The sequence below is a fragment of the Periophthalmus magnuspinnatus genome, chromosome 15, assembly GCF_009829125.3.
Source record: "Periophthalmus magnuspinnatus isolate fPerMag1 chromosome 15, fPerMag1.2.pri, whole genome shotgun sequence".
Lineage (NCBI taxonomy): Eukaryota > Metazoa > Chordata > Actinopteri > Gobiiformes > Gobiidae > Periophthalmus > Periophthalmus magnuspinnatus.
In genome coordinates, this window is record NC_047140.1 from 10,627,491 (window position 1) to 10,646,153 (window position 18,663).

The following is an 18,663-nucleotide window of genomic DNA, read 5'->3' on the forward strand; positions in this document are numbered from 1 at the left end:
TTTACAGACAAACACGCCCCAGTGTTTACACCAACACGCCCCAGTGTTTACAGACAAACACGCCCCAGTGTTTACACCAACACGCCCCAGTGTTTACACCAACACGCCCCAGTGTTTACACAAACACGCCCCAGTGTTTACACCAACACGCCCCAGTGTTTACAGACAAACACGCCCCAGTGTTTACAGACAAACACGCCCCAGTGTTTACAGACAAACACGCCCCAGTGTTTACAGACAAACACGCCCCAGTGTTTACACCAACACGCCCCAGTGTTTACAGACAAACACGCCCCAGTGTTTACAGACAAACACGCCCCAGTGTTTACACCAACACGCCCCAGTGTTTACAGACAAACACGCCCCAGTGTTTACACCAACACGCCCCAGTGTTTACAGACAAACACGGCCCAGTGTTTACAGACAAACACGCCCCAGCGTTTACACCAACACGCCCCAGTGTTTACAGACAAACACGGCCCAGTGTTTACAGACAAACACGCCCCAGTGTTTACACCAACACGCCCCAGTGTTTACACAAACACGCCCCAGTGTTTACAGACCAACACATCCTCGTGCAGTGTTTCTCAAACTGCGGTTCAGCTCCTTCAGGTGGGACTTGGAGCTCTTCATTTTGTGGGTTTATCCCATTTAAGGTTAATTTTATCCAATTTTCTGTCCTCCTTTGGATAATTTCTGTTCAGACCTGATTAGATTAGTCCTGGATTAGACCTGGAATAGTCCTATTGTAAACCTGTTTTAAACCTTGTCTTTAGTGCTTGTGTAAACACCCTAGGGGCCACAGATCTACCTTAAGGTGTGAACAGTCCTCAAGTGTGAACCCTGCATGCGGCTGCACGCGGCTGCATGCGGCCGCACACTTTAAAAGTTTTAAAACGTTTGTAAAACCTAGTTAGTTTAGTTTTCATAGAACAGGACTTTTAAAACACAACTCCATTTCGAACAGTTTATTTCATTATTTTCATATAATTTACTTTATTCACTCACAACATAGAGAGAGCGCTCAGCGGAATGTCTCAGACCAGAACAACTAAAATAAACAATGTGTAAATGATATGCGAATGTGTAAACATGTAAACAACAACAGAATCTGAGCAACTTTGACCAATCAGACGAGAGATACGTTTTATTCATAACAGCTCTGGAACTGTGTCTGCCCACGTAAGGAAGCTAACTTTTTGGGGGTCAATTTGTCACTCTTTAAGCCAGATGCCCTCCCCGTCACATCCTGATTTTACTTTGAATAGAGATTATAATGTGGGTGCAGTGTTTTGCCCAGAGACACAACAAAATGCTGTGTACAGTTTTGTATCTTTTTTTTTTTATATTTATGAAGAACTGTCATGCGGGAGCATAGGTAACATAGGCTTGTGGGTGGAGCCTTGTACAGGCTCGTACTTCTAACCATAAAGAGGGTTTGAATAGGCCCGGGGAGAGATCACTAGATTACTCAAACATGAAAAATAAAAATAATCCCCCCTCTTTTAAAAGCCTCTCTCGTCTCACTGGTGGACCTGCTCCAAATATTCACAATTTTAACCAATTATTAATTTGACTCAGACGACACAAAACTTATTTCAAGCAAAAACGAGCCACAAAAACAAAACTAAAGTAAATATTTTGTACAAACAGAATCTTCGGCCCCTCAGACATTCCCAGTTTGATGCTCCTGGTTTTGGGAGGAGAAATTTGAAAAGGACCAAAGCACATCAGAATAAATAAAACATCAATCACTTTTTCATAAAGATTCACTTCTTTTTCCCACGACGACACAGACAAACACTAGGGGGCACTACAGGGTCAAAGAGGAGCGGAGGAGGAGAAGGGGAGAAGGAGAGGAGGAAAAGGAGGAGAGGAGGAGGAGAAGGAGGAGTCATTTGCAGATGCCATTTTGAGTTCAAATGTTTGAATGTACAACAATCCTGGCCAACATCTGTAAAGCTTGAAAGGTGCGTTGCGTAACTTTTATTGCTTTGACTGTAATGTTCCACAGTATGGCATTACACTTATCTCTATGAAAACAAATAAAGCCAGAATCTCCACTGAGTTACAGGTCAGATCTGCAGAGAGGCAACCCCAGTCAGAGTGCTAATGCATGTTCTCTAATAGAGTAATAAATAAAAACTTAGAGAGGATTAATGCCACACTCAACATTTCAAACAAAGCGATAAAATCTCCATAGTGACTGACTTCTATCAGAAAAGTTACACAGTACAGCTTTCCTACATTGGCCAAGTGTATTGTGGGAGCTGTTGTTTGCAGAGTGGTATTGTGGGTATGGTATTTCAGACAGGTGGGTTGTGGATCTGGCGAGAGAGGTGCATTGTGGGAGTATTAGTCTCAGTGGCACGCTGCAGACTCGTGGGTAGAATTCGGCCAGTGTACTCTGTGGGGGGAGGAGGGTTGTGGGTAGGGTCAGAGGGTAGGACAGATGTATTGTCGGGGCTGTAGGGTGGAAGAGGTGCATTGTGGGAGCTGTAGCCTCAGTGGCGCGCCGCAGACTCTCGTGGGTAGAACTCGGCCAGTGTACTCTGTGGGATCCTCTTGAGCATTTCTTTGGGGAAGATTCGGAGCAACTGCCAGCCGATGTCCAGAGTCTCATACACGGTGCGGTTATCATAAGGACCTGAAGGCAAACAATGGCAGGGCATCAGGTTTAGATCAGGATGTTAAAGGGAACATTTGAGACCAGACGTCCTAACTGTGGCCTTTTCTCCATTAGTGCTAGTACAGTTAGGGTTAGAGAGTAGGGCTGTCAAAAGTATTGAAAATCAGATACTAATCCATATCAAAACTGGTATTGAAACTAGATCCTCATTTTTGGCAGGTATCGATACTAAAAATGTCCCATTGACAGGACAGAAATGAACTTTTCCTGAATATCTTTACAATGATCTTGAGCTGTAGCTGTAGTGTAAGACACATAGACTAGTATACACCCATGGACCACTATGGAACCTACCTGGACCACTGAGATATAAGGCCACATGGGAATATGAAAGAAAGTACTACCATTTAATGTGGAAATATCGGGTATTGAGTCTACTCCTTAGTTTTGAAATCAACTTTGAAATTTTAGTCACGTGACAACACTAGAGGGAGGGTTTGAGGAGTGTTTTGGCTGAGCCTCTGCAGTTGGCCTTTAATCATACTCAGAGCAGCTTAAAGACATGGAAGAGTGAGTGTGACATCGCCCACAGCGTTCGGCTCCAAATGAAGCTCATTAAGGCTAGCAGTAACAGCGGCTAATCTGGCGCAGAGCAACAGAGCAACCAAAGAACCAATCAGCAGTGAGGGTGCTGAAGGTAAACCCCTTCTTCCCGTCACCACTGGTTTGGCAGGGAGCAGGCGCTGAGAAACACTGTCAAACCTGATGCTAACACTAGCGGGAGTGACCTCGGGGGAGAGGAGGTGCCTGATTTGTCTGTTATTAATATTCATATCTTGATCTTATGGACACAATAGCGAAATAAAAAAACAGGATCATGTAGAGTGAGTTAAATGCCTGACTGCAGCAGTTACAGAGAGAGGGGCCAGAGTTTTCTAATGTAAAGGGAATTGGAGTTGATGGAGCCAGAAGCACACCCATGATCACTTCCTATTTTGAACACCGCTGCTAGCAGGTTATCTATGTCCATGTATATATACAGACTATGGTTAAAATGTAAACACATGACTCACCCTGAGCAATGAAGTTCTTTTCAAACTTCTGCAGAAACTCCAGGTACAAAAGGTCATCAGAGGTCAGAGCCTCCTCCCCCACCACCGCCTTCATGGCTTGGACGTCCTTGCCAATCGCATAACATGCGTACTGCAAAAAAAAACATACAAAACGTGATATAACACACATACTGCACAAAAACAGAAAACATGGTGAATACAGTGAAATGTGTTTTATTCTACATAAAAACAGCTAATCCTGTGCTTTAGATCTGTACAGACATGTTCTGAAATGTCCCTGTGTGTCAGATGCCCTCCCTGTGGTTTAGATCTGTCCAAACATATTCTTGTGAGATTCTTTTGTTAGTTTGTCAGTTCAGATTTCAGTCTTTTTGTCAGTTCTTCTGGACGTGTTTAAAATGTGAACTTTGAACTGAATCCTTTTTTAAAAACATAAATCGCAAATATAATCATCATTTTTCTCAGAAAAAAATGCAGTTAGATAATTGTTCAGCCCTGAGGAGGACACAAGGAGGACACAGCCTTCACTGGTCACGTAACATAAATACAGTAAAACATGTAAAATTACATGTCAAATAGTACAGAAGACACTAGAGAGGACACATTAGAGAGAAGACACACTAGAGAGAGGACATTAGAGAGAACACAAAAGGCTTTTGTACTTTCATATGTATTATAAGCGGTATGTGCTCTATAGAGGACACAAGAGAGGACACAACAGGCATCTTTAGTATTCTGAAATATGAAAATATAAATATATGATTAATTGTAAGAGGGATTGTGCTCTACAGGGGACAGTAGAGAGGACACTAGAGAGGACACTGCCTTTGTGGAGTACAATGAGCTACCAACTGCTTAGAGCTCCTCTGCTCTTATTATTATAAAGGATGCTGTGTGGTATATTAAAAATAGTAGCAGTGGCAGTAGCAGTAGCAGCAATATAGTTTACCAGTTGGTTGGAGACATCTGCGTGGTCCTTCCGGGTCATTCCTTCTCCGATGGCCGATTTCATCAGACGAGACAGAGATGGAAGTACGTTGATTGGAGGATAGATCTACAAAACACAAACAACATGAAAGTGTGAGAAACAGACCTGGTCCAATCCCCAGTACCCCCGGTCCAGGAACCCCCGGTCCAGGAACCCCCGGTCCAGGAACCCCCGGTCCAGGAACCCCCGGTCCAGGAACCCCCGGTCCAGGAACCCCCGGTCCAGGAACCCCCGGTCCAGGAACCCCGGTCTAGTACCTGTCTGTTGTGCAGCTGTCTGTCCACATACACCTGTCCCTCTGTGATGTACCCGGTCAGATCAGGAATTGGGTGAGTGATGTCTGAAACAAAACAAACATTAGTTTATAGAATTAAAAGCATTCACATTTTTGGTTCATTTTGAATACCACAGGCTCGATACAAGTATTTCAAAATATCACTGCATCTGTTGAATTTTAAATTGTGCTCAACATCACTGGGCAGTAGTTTCATTAAAGAGGGGGCATTTTACTTCTCTGGGGTATTAATACATCATAGCAGTAACTGTAACACATAACATACTTGGATCACCATGTTTCCTTTTATTATTTTGAAAATGCTATATTCGCCCAAAACAACGTATTAACATGTTTATAAGTTTCACTTTTGTTTTTGACGTTCTGTGCTAAGTCTCTCCCCCTTCAGAGCACTATCACAACACAATCAGTGCCTTACACTAATGGAACTACTGCACATCACAGCAGGTTTGTCAAGTTGCTGTACACAGTTTTAGGCATGTTTTTGTATATTTATGGAGAACTGTCATGTGGGAGCATGGGTGATGTAGGCTTGTGGGGAGAGAGTTGAATGGGCTCCTACTGCTTCCCATAAGGGGGGTTTGAATAGGGCCTGGGAGGGATCAATAGATTACTCAAACATGCATGGATGGCATCTAAAACCTCTTCAGGGATGATTTTTGATGAGGGAAGAACATTAAAACATGGTAGAAGAATGAAGATGAATGAATATAAGTATTCTAAACATGTACCATCGTTGGGCATAGTGAGGATGGGGATCTGGGTGATAGATCCGTTCCTTCCCTCCACACGCCCAGCTCGCTCATAGATCGTGGCCAGATCAGTGTACATGTACCCAGGGAACCCTCTGCGCCCAGGCACCTCCTCTCGTGCAGCAGACACCTGATGAAGAGAGATATGAGATATGAAAACAGATTGGGATGGGGGAGGAGAGAGTGCATTTGGACAGAGCTCTTCCTCCGTGAGCCAGCTGAGAGATTTAAGTTCGGCTTTTAGTATGGACCAGACCTGGAGGACTGAGGGATTACACAGCCATAGAGATGCATGTATATTTTGGTTCTGAGTTTTCTACAATGTTTTTTTCAAGGCTCAAAGTGCCTTACATCAAGGAGCCACTCACCCATTCCAACACATTGATACACCAGTGTACGCAGACACCGGGGCCAAGGTGGGTCAAGTGTCTTACCCAAAGACACAACAACAGTTTTCATCTGTGGGAGCTGGAATCGCACCCTCAACCTGTGAGTCAGTGGATCTATCAACGGTGTTTAAGTCAAGAGCGGGATTCAAACCGCCAACCTTTAGATCAGTGGACAAATGCTTTACCAACTATGTCACTGTCTCCCCCTGGTGGAGATTGGTGGAGATCACTGCACCAAAAAGCGCTTTGAATCTGCATCTGCTCCAGGTCTGGTTCTGTCGGGTTCAGGCAGGTTTTTGAGCGGTTTAAACAAGTCCAGTTTCAGATGCTTTTAGTTCACTGCTGTCGACGGTTTTCACTTTTTTCTTGTTGATTTCTGAACTTAATAAAAGTGAAGGTTGGTATTGTGCAGAGTCAAGTGCTGCAGCCTCCTCAGGGCCGCGACATAAAGCTAATGCTAAATGACCAAGAGTGCTGCGTTTACTTCCTGGGTCAAAGGTTATCACGGAATAAAAAGGAGCGAATGAATGGGCTGAGCAGAGGTGGAGGATGAGCGAAGGTTAGGAACGAAAGAGCAGAGGGAGGATAAAGAGAGGAGTATTATAGAGAGGAAAGAAAGAATAACAGTGGAATAAATGAACTGAAGACGAAGGGTAACATGAGAGGGAGGGAGGAGGGAGAGGAGAGGAGAAAGGGAGGGGAGAAAGAATAAAAGTGGAATATATGTAGTGAAGGGTAAACAGAGGAGCGAAAGAAGGAGGGAGAGAGAATGGAAAGAATACCAGTGGAATAATATATGTACTCAAGGTGAAAGGTAAAGAGAAGGAGAGAAAGAGCGAGACAGAGAGAGAGAGTGGGGGTGCCGGGGAAGAGAAAGCATAACAGTGAAAAATATATGTAGTTGAGGGAGGAAGGGAGACAGGAGCGAGAGAGAGGAGAGAAAGAATAACAATGGAATATATGTAGTGAAGGTGAAGGATAAAGAGAGGTAGGGAGGAGAGAGAGAAGGAAGAGAGAGAAGGAGAAGAGCAGAGGAGAAAGGAGGAGAGGGGTAACAGTGGAATATAATGCCATCCAGGTGAAGGGTAAAAAGAGAGCATGGGAGAGAAGGGAGGGAGAAAGAGAGAGAGGGCAATGGAGAAGCGAGATAGAGGAGAGGAGGAGGAAGAAGCAGAGAAAGAAAAGATTGCGTCATGTTATGTTATACATACATAACAATGAATGTAGAACACACATTTTGAAGCTCCATACACTTCTCTACAGAGACATACAGCAATAAACAGTAATATTGAAACTTCTTTAGACCTCTGAGACCATCAAAATAAAGAATCACAGTGAACCATGTTTAAATAAAAAGGACTGATCTGCAATAAATAGAATGAACTAATACAAGTCATTTACTCTCCCCTCTACAGCTCAAATCTGCAATAGTGTCAAAGTTTTAGCCATTTTTCAAAGAAACTGATAAAAAACTGAGGCCCAAAATATAAAGTTTCAGCTTTATGTATGGAAGAAAAATTCAATATAGTGATTATAATGACAGGCGTTGTTATGTAAGTATTACATGTGTCTGAATGTGTTTTACCTCTCAGAGCATCTGTGTAGAAGCTCAGTAGGTATTGTGTTTATACAATATAAAACATGTAAATAGTAAACATGTTTTGTTTACCTCTCAAAGCCTCTGCTCATGAGGAACTGTGTTTACCTTTACAGTTAAATGATGTTTTCATTTACTCTCAGAGCTGCTACAGAAGCTCAAGGTTTATCATCCCATGTGTATAGAGTGTCATATGTTTAACCTTTGGCCCCGCCTACTTTTGTCATAAATGCTCTAAACTGTACTGTACTAAACTCTGATATAAAGCAGATTGATTTGTGTAAAACGCTTTATGTTCAATGACCAACATGTCAAGACCTCACGATTCTCTGAGGCCTTAAAACGGCTCTGTAGTCCCTGTAGAACGCATTTACTGTCAAGATCAGCCCCATGCGAAATAGAACCCGAATGACGGCAGCGGCAACTTCTGTAATAAGGTGACTAGAGTTGGCGTGTTATAGATGTGTATTATATTTAATATTGCATTTTAATGTCATAATTTAAACTCTGTAATTTTGTGTGTGTGTATATGTATGTATGTATGTATGTGTGTGTATATGTATGTATGTATGTATGTATGTATGTATGTGTGTGTATATGTATGTATGTATGTATGTATGTATGTATGTATGTGTGTGTATATGTATGTATGTATGTATGTATGTATGTATGTGTGTGTATATGTATGTATGTGTATATGTATGTATGTATGTATGTGTGTGTATATGTATGTATGTATGTATGTATGTGTGTGTATATGTATGTATGTATGTATGTGTGTGTATATGTATGTATGTATGTATGTGTGTGTATATGTATGTATGTGTGTATGTGTGTGTATATGTATGTATGTGTGTATGTGTATATATGTATGTATGTATGTATGTGTGTATATATGTATGTATGTATGTATGTGTGTATATATGTATGTATGTATGTATGTGTGTGTATATGTATGTATGTATGTATGTGTGTGTATATGTATGTATGTATGTATGTGTGTGTATATGTATGTATGTATGTATGTGTGTGTATATGTATGTATGTATGTATGTGTGTGTATATGTATGTATGTATGTATGTGTGTGTATATGTATGTATGTATGTATGTGTGTGTATATGTATGTATGTATGTATGTATGTATGTATGTATGTATGTATATATATATATATATATATATATATATATATATTCATTTATTTATTTATTATTAGTTATTGGTTATAATTTAAGTGTAGAAAATGTATTTCATAATGTGTTTGTGTGACCACATGTTCCAGATTAATATACATGACCCAACAACAGGCTAAGTGGGGTTAAAGGGCCTTCATTGCTGCTTGCGGGTGTAAATGGCTCTAATTGATCCAGTTGTCCTGGAGTCTTCAGTGTTCTGTAGCAGTTTGGTCAAATATTTGGCCTGTTTGGCTTGTTTCTGTGCTCACACACGGCCTTTATTTTCTTCATGCTGTTCAGCTCGAGGTCTGTCTCTGGTTTGATGCCCCGTGCGGTGCAGAACCGTACTGCGTCTTTGAACATAAACATCAGCCCCACTCGTCCACACCAGAACTGATGGATTCTGTCTACATTTCACTGTTTAAGTAAGCACAGCTCCTGATATGATCACATTTATAGCTCTGACAATGATATTATAGTTTAGTTTGAATATGTTTTGTTACCTCTCATGTTCAGATATGGTAAATGGTGCGGTACATGTGTGTTAGATTAATACTACATGTGTATATGGTTCACCTCTCTCAAAGCCTCTGCATAGGAGCTCATGTCCGTCAGAATCACCAGCACGTGCTTCTCACACTGATAGGCCAGGTACTCCGCTGTGGTGAGGGCCAGGCGTGGAGTGATGATGCGCTCAATTCTGATTGGAAGAAAGCAATATGTTACCTCCCACTCAAGCCTTTTTGTTTAAAGGGCCCATATTACGCTATTCATTGATCTGTTATATTGCTGTTCCCTCATCACAAACAGACCTGGAGTTGTGTTTTGTTTCATTCACACATGTTTAACACACAAACCCTGCATATTTAGGCTGAGTTTCCTAAATAGAAAACACTCTCTTCCTGTATTACTACATGACATTTCAAGATGGAACTGCTCCTCTGTGTTTTTAAACTCTATAGACCTTCATTACAATCATTTGTATATTTATCTCGGCTATATATATCTCTACTGAACTAAATGTAAAATGAGCTGTTAACTTGAAAACTACCACTTCATGATCCTCTCATTTGAATCCCATATAAAGCAAATAATCCGGACTGCCTTTTTCCATCTCAAAAACATTGCACGCCTTCGCCCATCACTCACCTTTTCAGCTGCAGAAACTTTAATCCATGCATTCATCACATCCAGAATCGATTACTGCAATAGCATCCTATATGGTACACCCTCAAAAACACGTAATAAACTGCAATACATACAAAACTCTGCTGCCCGCCTCCTCACCTGCACCCGTCTGTGTGAACACATCACCCCGGTCCTCCAAAACCTCCACTGGCTCCCCATTTCTCAGCGAATTCAGTTCAAAGTTCTTCTCATCACTTTCAAAGCTCTCCATAACCTGGCCCCCTCCTACCTCACAGATCTGCTCCATCACCACACTCCCTCTCGCTCCCTCCGCTCCTCAAACGCAAACCTCCTCTCCCTCCCCTGTAGGACCAAGCTCCGAACCTGGGGAGACAGAGCCTTCTCCATCGCTGCCCCCACCCTCTGGAACACTCTACCGCAACAACTCTGGGACTGCACTGACCTCACCACCTTCAAAAAACACCTAAAGACTCACCTGTTTAAAGCTGCTTTTAATCTTTACCGGTAATTATTATGAGTGTTGATTTTAAATGTTTGTATTTTTTTTTTTTTTTTAATTGTTCTTCTATGTAAAGTGTCATTGAGTATCTTGAAAAGCGCTATATAAATGAAATGTATTATTATGACATCAAAAGTGGAACAGAACATTTTGAGCTTTGGAGATGTTACAGACCGATAATAAATGGTTCCTCAAACATGTGTGAATGATATAAAACACAACTCCAGGTCTGTTTTTGAGAAGGGAACAGAATTATATCATTATTATTTTTTTTTAATTTATTTATTTATTTATATATTTATTTATTTATATATTTATTTATTTATATATTTATTTATTTATATATTTATTTATTTATATATTTATATATTTATATATTTATATATTTATATATTTATATATTTATATATATATATATATATATATATATATATATATATATATATATATATATATATATATATATATATATATACACACACACATATATATATATGCATATATATACACACATATATATATACACACACACACACACACACACACCCCTGAATATATATAAAATATATCTATATAAATAATGTGGTGGTGATGTGGAGCTCACGTGGGGTCGTTGGCCAGGTTCAGAAACAGACACACGTTGTCCATGGAACCGTTCTCCTCGAAGTCTGACTTAAAGAAACGCGCAGTCTCCATGTTCACCTGAAGGGGGCGTACAGAGAGGCGTTAATGGAAAGCAACTTCAGATAGAACAGTTACATTTAGGTTTTACACTAGATGCCCCAACCTTTTTTTATATCAATTTGACGGTTTGGACAAGAGAGAACGCAGACTTGAAAAACAATCACTGCACTGCTCCTACTTGATGTGACTGACGTGACAATTAAAAAAAATGAAAAAGAAAAACATGTAGAAAGTTTAAGTATGTTTCTATTTCCATGGAAACATGAAGGTGACGTGCCACTGCCAAGAAGTTACGGGGATGTAAAACAATAAAATATCACTAAAAATCATACCAAGAGATTTGGATAGAGGCTAACAATTGTGACTATGCTACTTTTTCCTTTTTAAATGCCTTCACAAGACTTTGTTATTATTTGGATTATGACAGAGCCAGTTAAATCTTCACATAGTCTGCACTGTAATGGAGAAAAAGATCATGGTCCATCTAGTTCCCTGTTTTTTAGCTGATGTTGCACCAAAACAATGACTTTAAGTAAAGAGACTTGTAATTCGATATATATGGTGAAGGCCCATGATATTAATGTGACACATTTGACGATACGAGATCACAATATTTCAGTTATTTTTACATCCCAATAAGTTACTCACTGTAGCTTTAACTTGAACTCTTTCTACAGAACCCAGATTCCCAATGTCCATCTCACTGAATCTAATGGACCGTACTTGACCTTTCACACTTCATACTGGTTCGTTCTGATTTGTTCTGGTTTATTCCGGTTTAAATGTTTTTTTTGTGTCAAGCAGAAGTTGATCCTCTGCCCTTTAAATCTTCCTTTTAATAAAACATCTGCCTGTTTAAAATGGACCACCTCAAATAGTTAATATGGAACAGAGGAGGAACAGGGGCTTATGTTGAGTTCCACTTATCCTCAGAGGTCGGAGTAACGTTTTCTCTGAGTTTAGGAAATACACTAGATAAGTACATTATATTACCGGTATAAGTAATGACTAAAAAGTGGCAAAAAACACAAGGGACCTGCTCATATCTGCCAAAATACTGGTCAGCTTGAGGCAGTGTATTCACTTGGTCACAGAGTTTTCTGCTTTTGTTTACATCAGCTCCAACTGACCAGCAGCATAACAGAGCATAACAGCTCATTTATAACTGCAGAGGTTAAACCGTTGCAGGAGCAGGTCACAGAAGAGAGGGGGCAGTACAGAGCATCTACAGGCAAAATAACACAGAAACAGAAATATTTAAACTGTCTGATATCAAACTTGTTTATCTATAAACAGAGAGCAGCCATGCTGGATTTTCTAACTCAGTATCAGCTCAGGGTTCAGAAATATTGCCATAGTGTCCAAGTAGGAATTCAAAGACCACAGGGTGTTCCAGTGTAAATTTACAAGTCGGAACTTGGAAAATGCAACCTCAGGACAACTGGCCTGAATCAGGCCTGTTTAAGGCCTGATGTAGGCCTGATTCAGACTAGGCATGAGACAATATTGAAATTTGGCGCCACGATCATCATAGCCAAAATAATTGTGATTAACAGTTACATCACAATAATTAATAAAGAGGCTGATGGTTTAAAAATGTTATGGATATGAATAATTATAATTTTAATTATGAAGAGTTTCCATATTTAAACAGCTACACCATCAGAGAGAAGTACTTATTTATTTTTTCTCCGCATATTCTGGTGATATAATGGAGATTATATCACCAGATAAATATATGGAGATATTCTCACCCCCATAGCAGCGAAGACGATAGCGAAGTTTTCGGCGCTGTAGTCCATCACGTCTTTGGACTTCTGCACCAGACCAGCCTGACGACAGATTTGCGCCGCGATCTGAAAATACCAGAAAACACAATGTCAGAACTACAAAACTACAAAAGAACAGTGTGATTTTGCAAACATCAAAGTGGCCGACTTTAGATTTGCCCAACAAAGAATGAAAAGACAAAAGTAATGAGCAAACGGATTCATCTCTGGTACTGTTATCAGTTTAGGGTTCTTGAGTCCTCGTTCAGTCCCCCCTGGTCTGTCCAGTCCCCCCCGTCCAGTCCCCCCGTCCAGTCCCCCCGTCCAGTCCCCCCCGTCCAGTCCCCCCCGTCCAGTCCCCCCCGTCCAGTCCCCCACGTCCAGTCCCCCACGTCCAGTCCCCCACGTCCAGTCCCCCACGTCCAGTCCCCCACGTCCAGTCCCCCACGTCCAGTCCCCCACGTCCAGTCCCCCACGTCCAGTCACCCACGTCCAGTCACCCACGTCCAGTCACCCACGTCTATTCTGAGCTGAATAACCTTAACTGCTTCCTGCTTCACAAAGGCTTAAATAAACCGAATCACAGGGTCACTCCAGCCTGCTTCAGAAGAAGGTTTAACCCTGAGTTTGTTGCCATGGTAACAGTGTCTCTGAAACTAACCTGGTTTTATTCCTCTAACCCTGGGTTTAACCGGAGTCTGACAGAGAGTTCTGATTTGTCAGTTCACTTCGTCATTCACAGATGTACCAGGTACATTTGGATTCATTTATATTTATACATTTATTATTTCACTTGAATGACTGCAGCCGTGACCTTTCACACACTCCAGCACTAAAAACATTAGATCAGTGAAGCAGACGTCTTTAAATACGACAGATCTACAAATAAACTCATAAACTGCACTCATCATATTAAGGAGTTAAACATGTCAGTCTGCAAAAGTAATTACAGATATGTATTTAAATATGAAAACTTTGTTTTAAACTGTTTCATAGTTTTATCAAAGAAAAAATGAATGAATTCTGCGAAGAGCTAATTTATCTGTATCTCCTAATATTCTATAACTGTATTAAGCAATATGTAAGGTTCTGGTTTAGAAGGGCTGAGTCCCGGGTCGAGTCCCGTTGTGAAACATGAGAGTAAACATGTTTTATGTTTCTCATGTCTTAACGAAGGGGTGTCCAAACTATGGCCCAGGAGCCAAATGCAACCCTCAGAACAATTTTTATTGGCCCTCAGGTCTTCAGTTGAACTGGCCCAACTGATCATAATCAGTATTTTTTTATGACAAATTTGATTAATCCTACCAGTATAAGGTAAATAACATCACATTGCATTGTCATACAGATCTAATATTAATATTTCAAGCCTTATTTAAACTATGTCTAAATTATCCACTGTGCTGACCACTGGTCTGTGGCCCTCCATGTCGAATATTTTTTAAGGTATGGCCCTCGGTGAAAAGAGTTTGGGCACCCCTGTCTTAATGTTTCTCATGTTTAACCTGTATTTTTGTTTTGATTTGTTCCCGTTTACACCCACGTTTCATGTTTCTAATGTTTAACCTGTGATTCTGTATTGAATTCCTGTTGTCTACTGTCATGATTCTCATGTTTCATGTTTTTCATGTTTCTCATGTTTCATGTTCCGTGTAACCTGTGTTTTAGTGTTCACCTTCTTCATAAACCCGGTTCCCTCCAAACTCTTCAGAATGTTTTTACGCTGCGGCCCTGAACCTGAGACACACCTGCTTTGTCACTTCCTGCAGACTTGCCAAAATAAAAGACCCGCTTAATGTCAGTAACCTTCAAAATAAAAGCCTGTGACCTTCAGATGAGTCGAGAGGAAATCCATAAAAACTCAAGAGCCTGAACAAAACAGGCCTGAAAAAACAGTTCAGAGGAGCAGCTCTCAGCGACAATATGGATCTGAATATAAAACCAGGACTAAAGCAGAGACTAAACCATGGACGGAAATAACAATTTAGAGAAGCAGCTTTGTGCAACAATTAAGCCAGGACTAAGCCAGGACTAAGCCAGGACTAAGCCAGGACTAAGCCAGGACTAAGCCAGGACTAAGCCAGGACTAAGCCAGGACTAAGCCAGGACTAAGCCAGGACTAAGCCAGGACTAAGCCAGGACTAAGCCAGGACTAAGCCAGGACTAAGCCAGGACTAAGCCAGGACTAAGCCAGGACTAAGCCAGGACTAAGCCAGGACTAAGCCAGGACTAAGCCAAGGCCATAACCAGACTATAACCTACCTAAGCCAATATGGATCCTAAAGTAAAATGACTCAAATAGGACTAAACCTGGACTTAGAGCAGCACTAAACAGGTGAGTAAAAGTAGTACAACAGTTCTGTAAAAGATGTAGTATTTGGCTTCTATGGGTTATTAAAGAGGGAGTATTTGAGTTATATAATGACTGAGGAGCAGCCTCACACTGGACTGTGGACAGAGCTCCAGACAGTCACAGACCAAAACTTAAGTCCAGACTCCTGGCCTCACAGAGCTGAACGCTGTGGGTGGTGTCACACTCCCTCAGTCCTCCTCTTTATCCAGTCTATGGTTTAATCCCACTGTAACATTCCAGGTCCTGTACCTCATTGTGTGGAAGACCGGCCGCAGAAAAGATGGGAATCTTCTGTCCTCGGGCGATGCTGTTCATGCCGTCGATGGCCGAGATCCCAGTCTGGATCATCTCCTCTGGATAGATCCTGCACTGGGGGTTAATGGGCTGCCCTAAAGGAGAGAGGGGGCATTACACAGGGCATTAGGGTAATACAAAGAAAGAGAGGGGGCATTAGGGTAATAGATGGGTAGATCCTGCACTTGGCCTAAAGAAGAGATTTAGGCACATTATACAAGACAACATAATATTGGGGGGGCATTAGAGTAATACAGAGGGGCATTATGGTAATATAGAGAGGGCGTTACACAGGGCATTAGGGTAATACAGAGAGAGGGGTATTATATGGGACATTGCAGTAACAGAGGGGTAGATCCTGCACTTGGGGTTAATGGGCATTACACGGGGGATTAGGGTAACACTGGGTACATTTATGTCAGATAATTAGAATAATCAGATTAAAAATTATATCTAAAATTAGATCTGACTTTTGGTGAGTTGACAAAAGAATGCTAAGTCACTCCCCCTTCAGAGCGCTATCACAAGACAATCAGTCGCATCCGACTAATGGAACTACATCACATCAGGTTTGTATCATGTTTTTGTATATTTATGGAGAATTGAAGTAGGTTTGTGGGCGGAGTACAGACTCGTACTGCTAACTTTAAGAAGGGTTTGAATATGGCTCGGGAGAGATCACTAGATCACTCAAACATGTATGTATTACATCTAAAACCTCTTCAGGCATGTTTTTGATGAGTGAACAACATTGTAACATGTAAAAATATGCATATACATTCTACATAAAACCTTGTCTGTAAAATAATGTCTTTGTCACATTAGTTTGCCTTTTTCCTGCTCAGGTGTGAACAGTTAAACAGAAATCAGGTTACATAATCGGATAACTCCAGAAATCAGATTATGAACAGATTTGCTGTGTGTAACTGTCACATTACAGATTTGTTGACCTGGTTTATGGTTAATATCTGTGTAATTACTGGACCTATCCACATGAAACTAAAACTAGCCCAAAGTTCTACGTCTTCTCTGTCAGTGCATATTAAAATAAGGGGAGATTTTTTATTACTTTTGTGAAAAATACAATATAATATGAAGGAGCTTTTCATGAGGAGACAAAGAGCTCAGGCTGTGGTAAATGACAGGCTGCAGTAATGAAACAAGATTAGTCTAAGTAGAACTGATGGAGAGCATATGTGTATTCCCCTCTGAGATGTAAGGAGCCTGGGCTTTTATCTCCTAATGCATCGACAGGAGGAGAGGTTAACCACTCTGCCACAGTCACACAGGGAGGACTTGCACACTCCACTCAGAGATACGGATGCTAACCCACAACCTCCTTATCAGAGGTGGTAGTAGTAGTGGTGGTGGTAGTGGTGGTAGTGGCAGTCTAACCTATGAGAGGAGAGGCTAACCACTCTGCCGCTCTTACCCATGATGTCGAGGTAGTCTTCGGCCAGAACACTGGGTCCTCTGTCGATGGGTTTTCCAGAGCCGTTAAACACACGACCTAAAGAAGAAGAAAAATGTTTAAAATAGCTAAAAAACTGTATTAATTTTATTCCAAAACCCTTCAGTTTCTCACTGTGTGTGTGGCCTGTTAACCACACCAATGTTTCTTCAGTGATTATAACCCAGTATTATTTCTCTGGTTTAAATTACATTCATAACCAAATGATCCAACACAAACATTTTTAAGGATGCCAAATGTACAACAAATGTATTTCACATTCAAATACTATTCACTGCCACTTTTTAAAAAATCTGAAATCATTCCAAGTACACCCAGGCAAGTGCTCACGTGCCCCCAGGTTGGGAAACACTGTGCAGACATATTTAGTATCCCTGTACACTGAAGAACAGATCAACAGGTTAGTAGAGTGTTTTGCCCAAGAGCACAACAGTAGTGCGCTCTGATCCTGGTCCTGGTCAGTTGTCGTTGTAGGGGTGATGTACATGGAGACACAGTTCTGTGACTCTTTTGTGGATAAACAGATCTGGTTCAAACAAAGGCGTCTCTTCAGTTTGTAGTTTTGAACAGAGTCCAGAGATTTAATTAGTCTGAACCAAACAAACAGCTTGAACACTTCAGACCGTACGGGAGGGAGGCCCTCGTTTCCTCACCCTCTCTCCTACTTTCCCTCTTTCTCCCCCGCTCGTCTCTCCCCCATCCCCCCCCTCGCCCCCCCCACCCCACTCTCACATCACGCCCTCCTCCTCCTCTCATTCTCTTTTTACTTCTTTTGAAAGAGTTCTCTGCCTAATTATCTCAGTGAAGCCCAAGGCCTCCTCTCTCTCTCTCATCTCGCTTTCTCTCTCCCTCCCTCACTTGTCCCTCTCTCATCTCTCTGTCTTTCTCTCTGCTCTATGTCTCCACCTCCTCACCCCCCTCACCTCCTTTTCTGTTTTTTTGTCTGATTATCTCAATTTTGGCTGCTCTCTCATTCCCTCTCCTCCTTCCCTCTCTATCACTTTTTTGGCTCCTTCCTTTCTCTTCCTCTTCCATCCCTATTTCAACCTGTATTAAAGACTTTTTTGCATGATTATCTCTGTTCTATCCAAGGCTCCTGCTCCTCCTCCTCCTGCAGCTCTCCCCTCCTCTCCCTCTTTTTCGCCCTCCCTCTCTTCTCCTCCTCCCCCACTATCCTCCTCTTTCTTTCTTTGCCTGATTATCTTGGTTGTGTCCAAGGGCACTGCTCCTCTCTCCCTGTCCCTTTCCCCTCTCTTTCTCTGCCTCCCTCCGTCTGTCCCTCCCTCTGTCTGTCTGTCCCTCCCTCCGTCTGTCCCTCTCTTCCCCCCGTCCCTGTCATGATCTAGTTTGTGTCCAAGGCCAGCTCTGTGTCTGAGTCCCTCTCTATCTCTCTCCTCCCCTCTCACTCCCTCTCCCCTCTCACTCCCTCTCCCCTCTCACTCCCTCTCCCCTCTCACTCCCTCTCCCCTCTCACTCCCTCTCCCCTCTCACTCCCTCTCCCCTCTCACACTCTGTCCCCTCTGTCCCCTCTCTCCTCCTCCCTCCTG

General features: G+C 41.7%; 1 protein-coding gene across 1 annotated transcript in view; it reads right to left on the reverse strand.

The window, feature by feature from the left end:
• Nucleotides 1-953: 953 nt before the first annotated feature.
• atp6v1ba (ATPase, H+ transporting, lysosomal, V1 subunit B, member a) overlaps nt 954-18,663 on the reverse strand; it is a 33,934-nt gene continuing 16,224 nt past the window's right edge. The window contains exons 5-14 of the mRNA XM_033979593.2: nt 17,078-17,155; nt 15,601-15,740; nt 12,984-13,085; nt 11,150-11,247; nt 9,474-9,597; nt 5,717-5,867; nt 4,948-5,030; nt 4,652-4,756; nt 3,703-3,832; nt 954-2,647 (exon numbers count right to left, since the gene is read on the reverse strand). Coding sequence (XP_033835484.1) covers nt 2,505-2,647; nt 3,703-3,832; nt 4,652-4,756; nt 4,948-5,030; nt 5,717-5,867; nt 9,474-9,597; nt 11,150-11,247; nt 12,984-13,085; nt 15,601-15,740; nt 17,078-17,155 — 1,154 coding nt within the window. The 3' untranslated portion in view covers nt 954-2,504. The remainder of the gene's footprint in view (nt 2,648-3,702; nt 3,833-4,651; nt 4,757-4,947; nt 5,031-5,716; nt 5,868-9,473; nt 9,598-11,149; nt 11,248-12,983; nt 13,086-15,600; nt 15,741-17,077; nt 17,156-18,663) is intronic.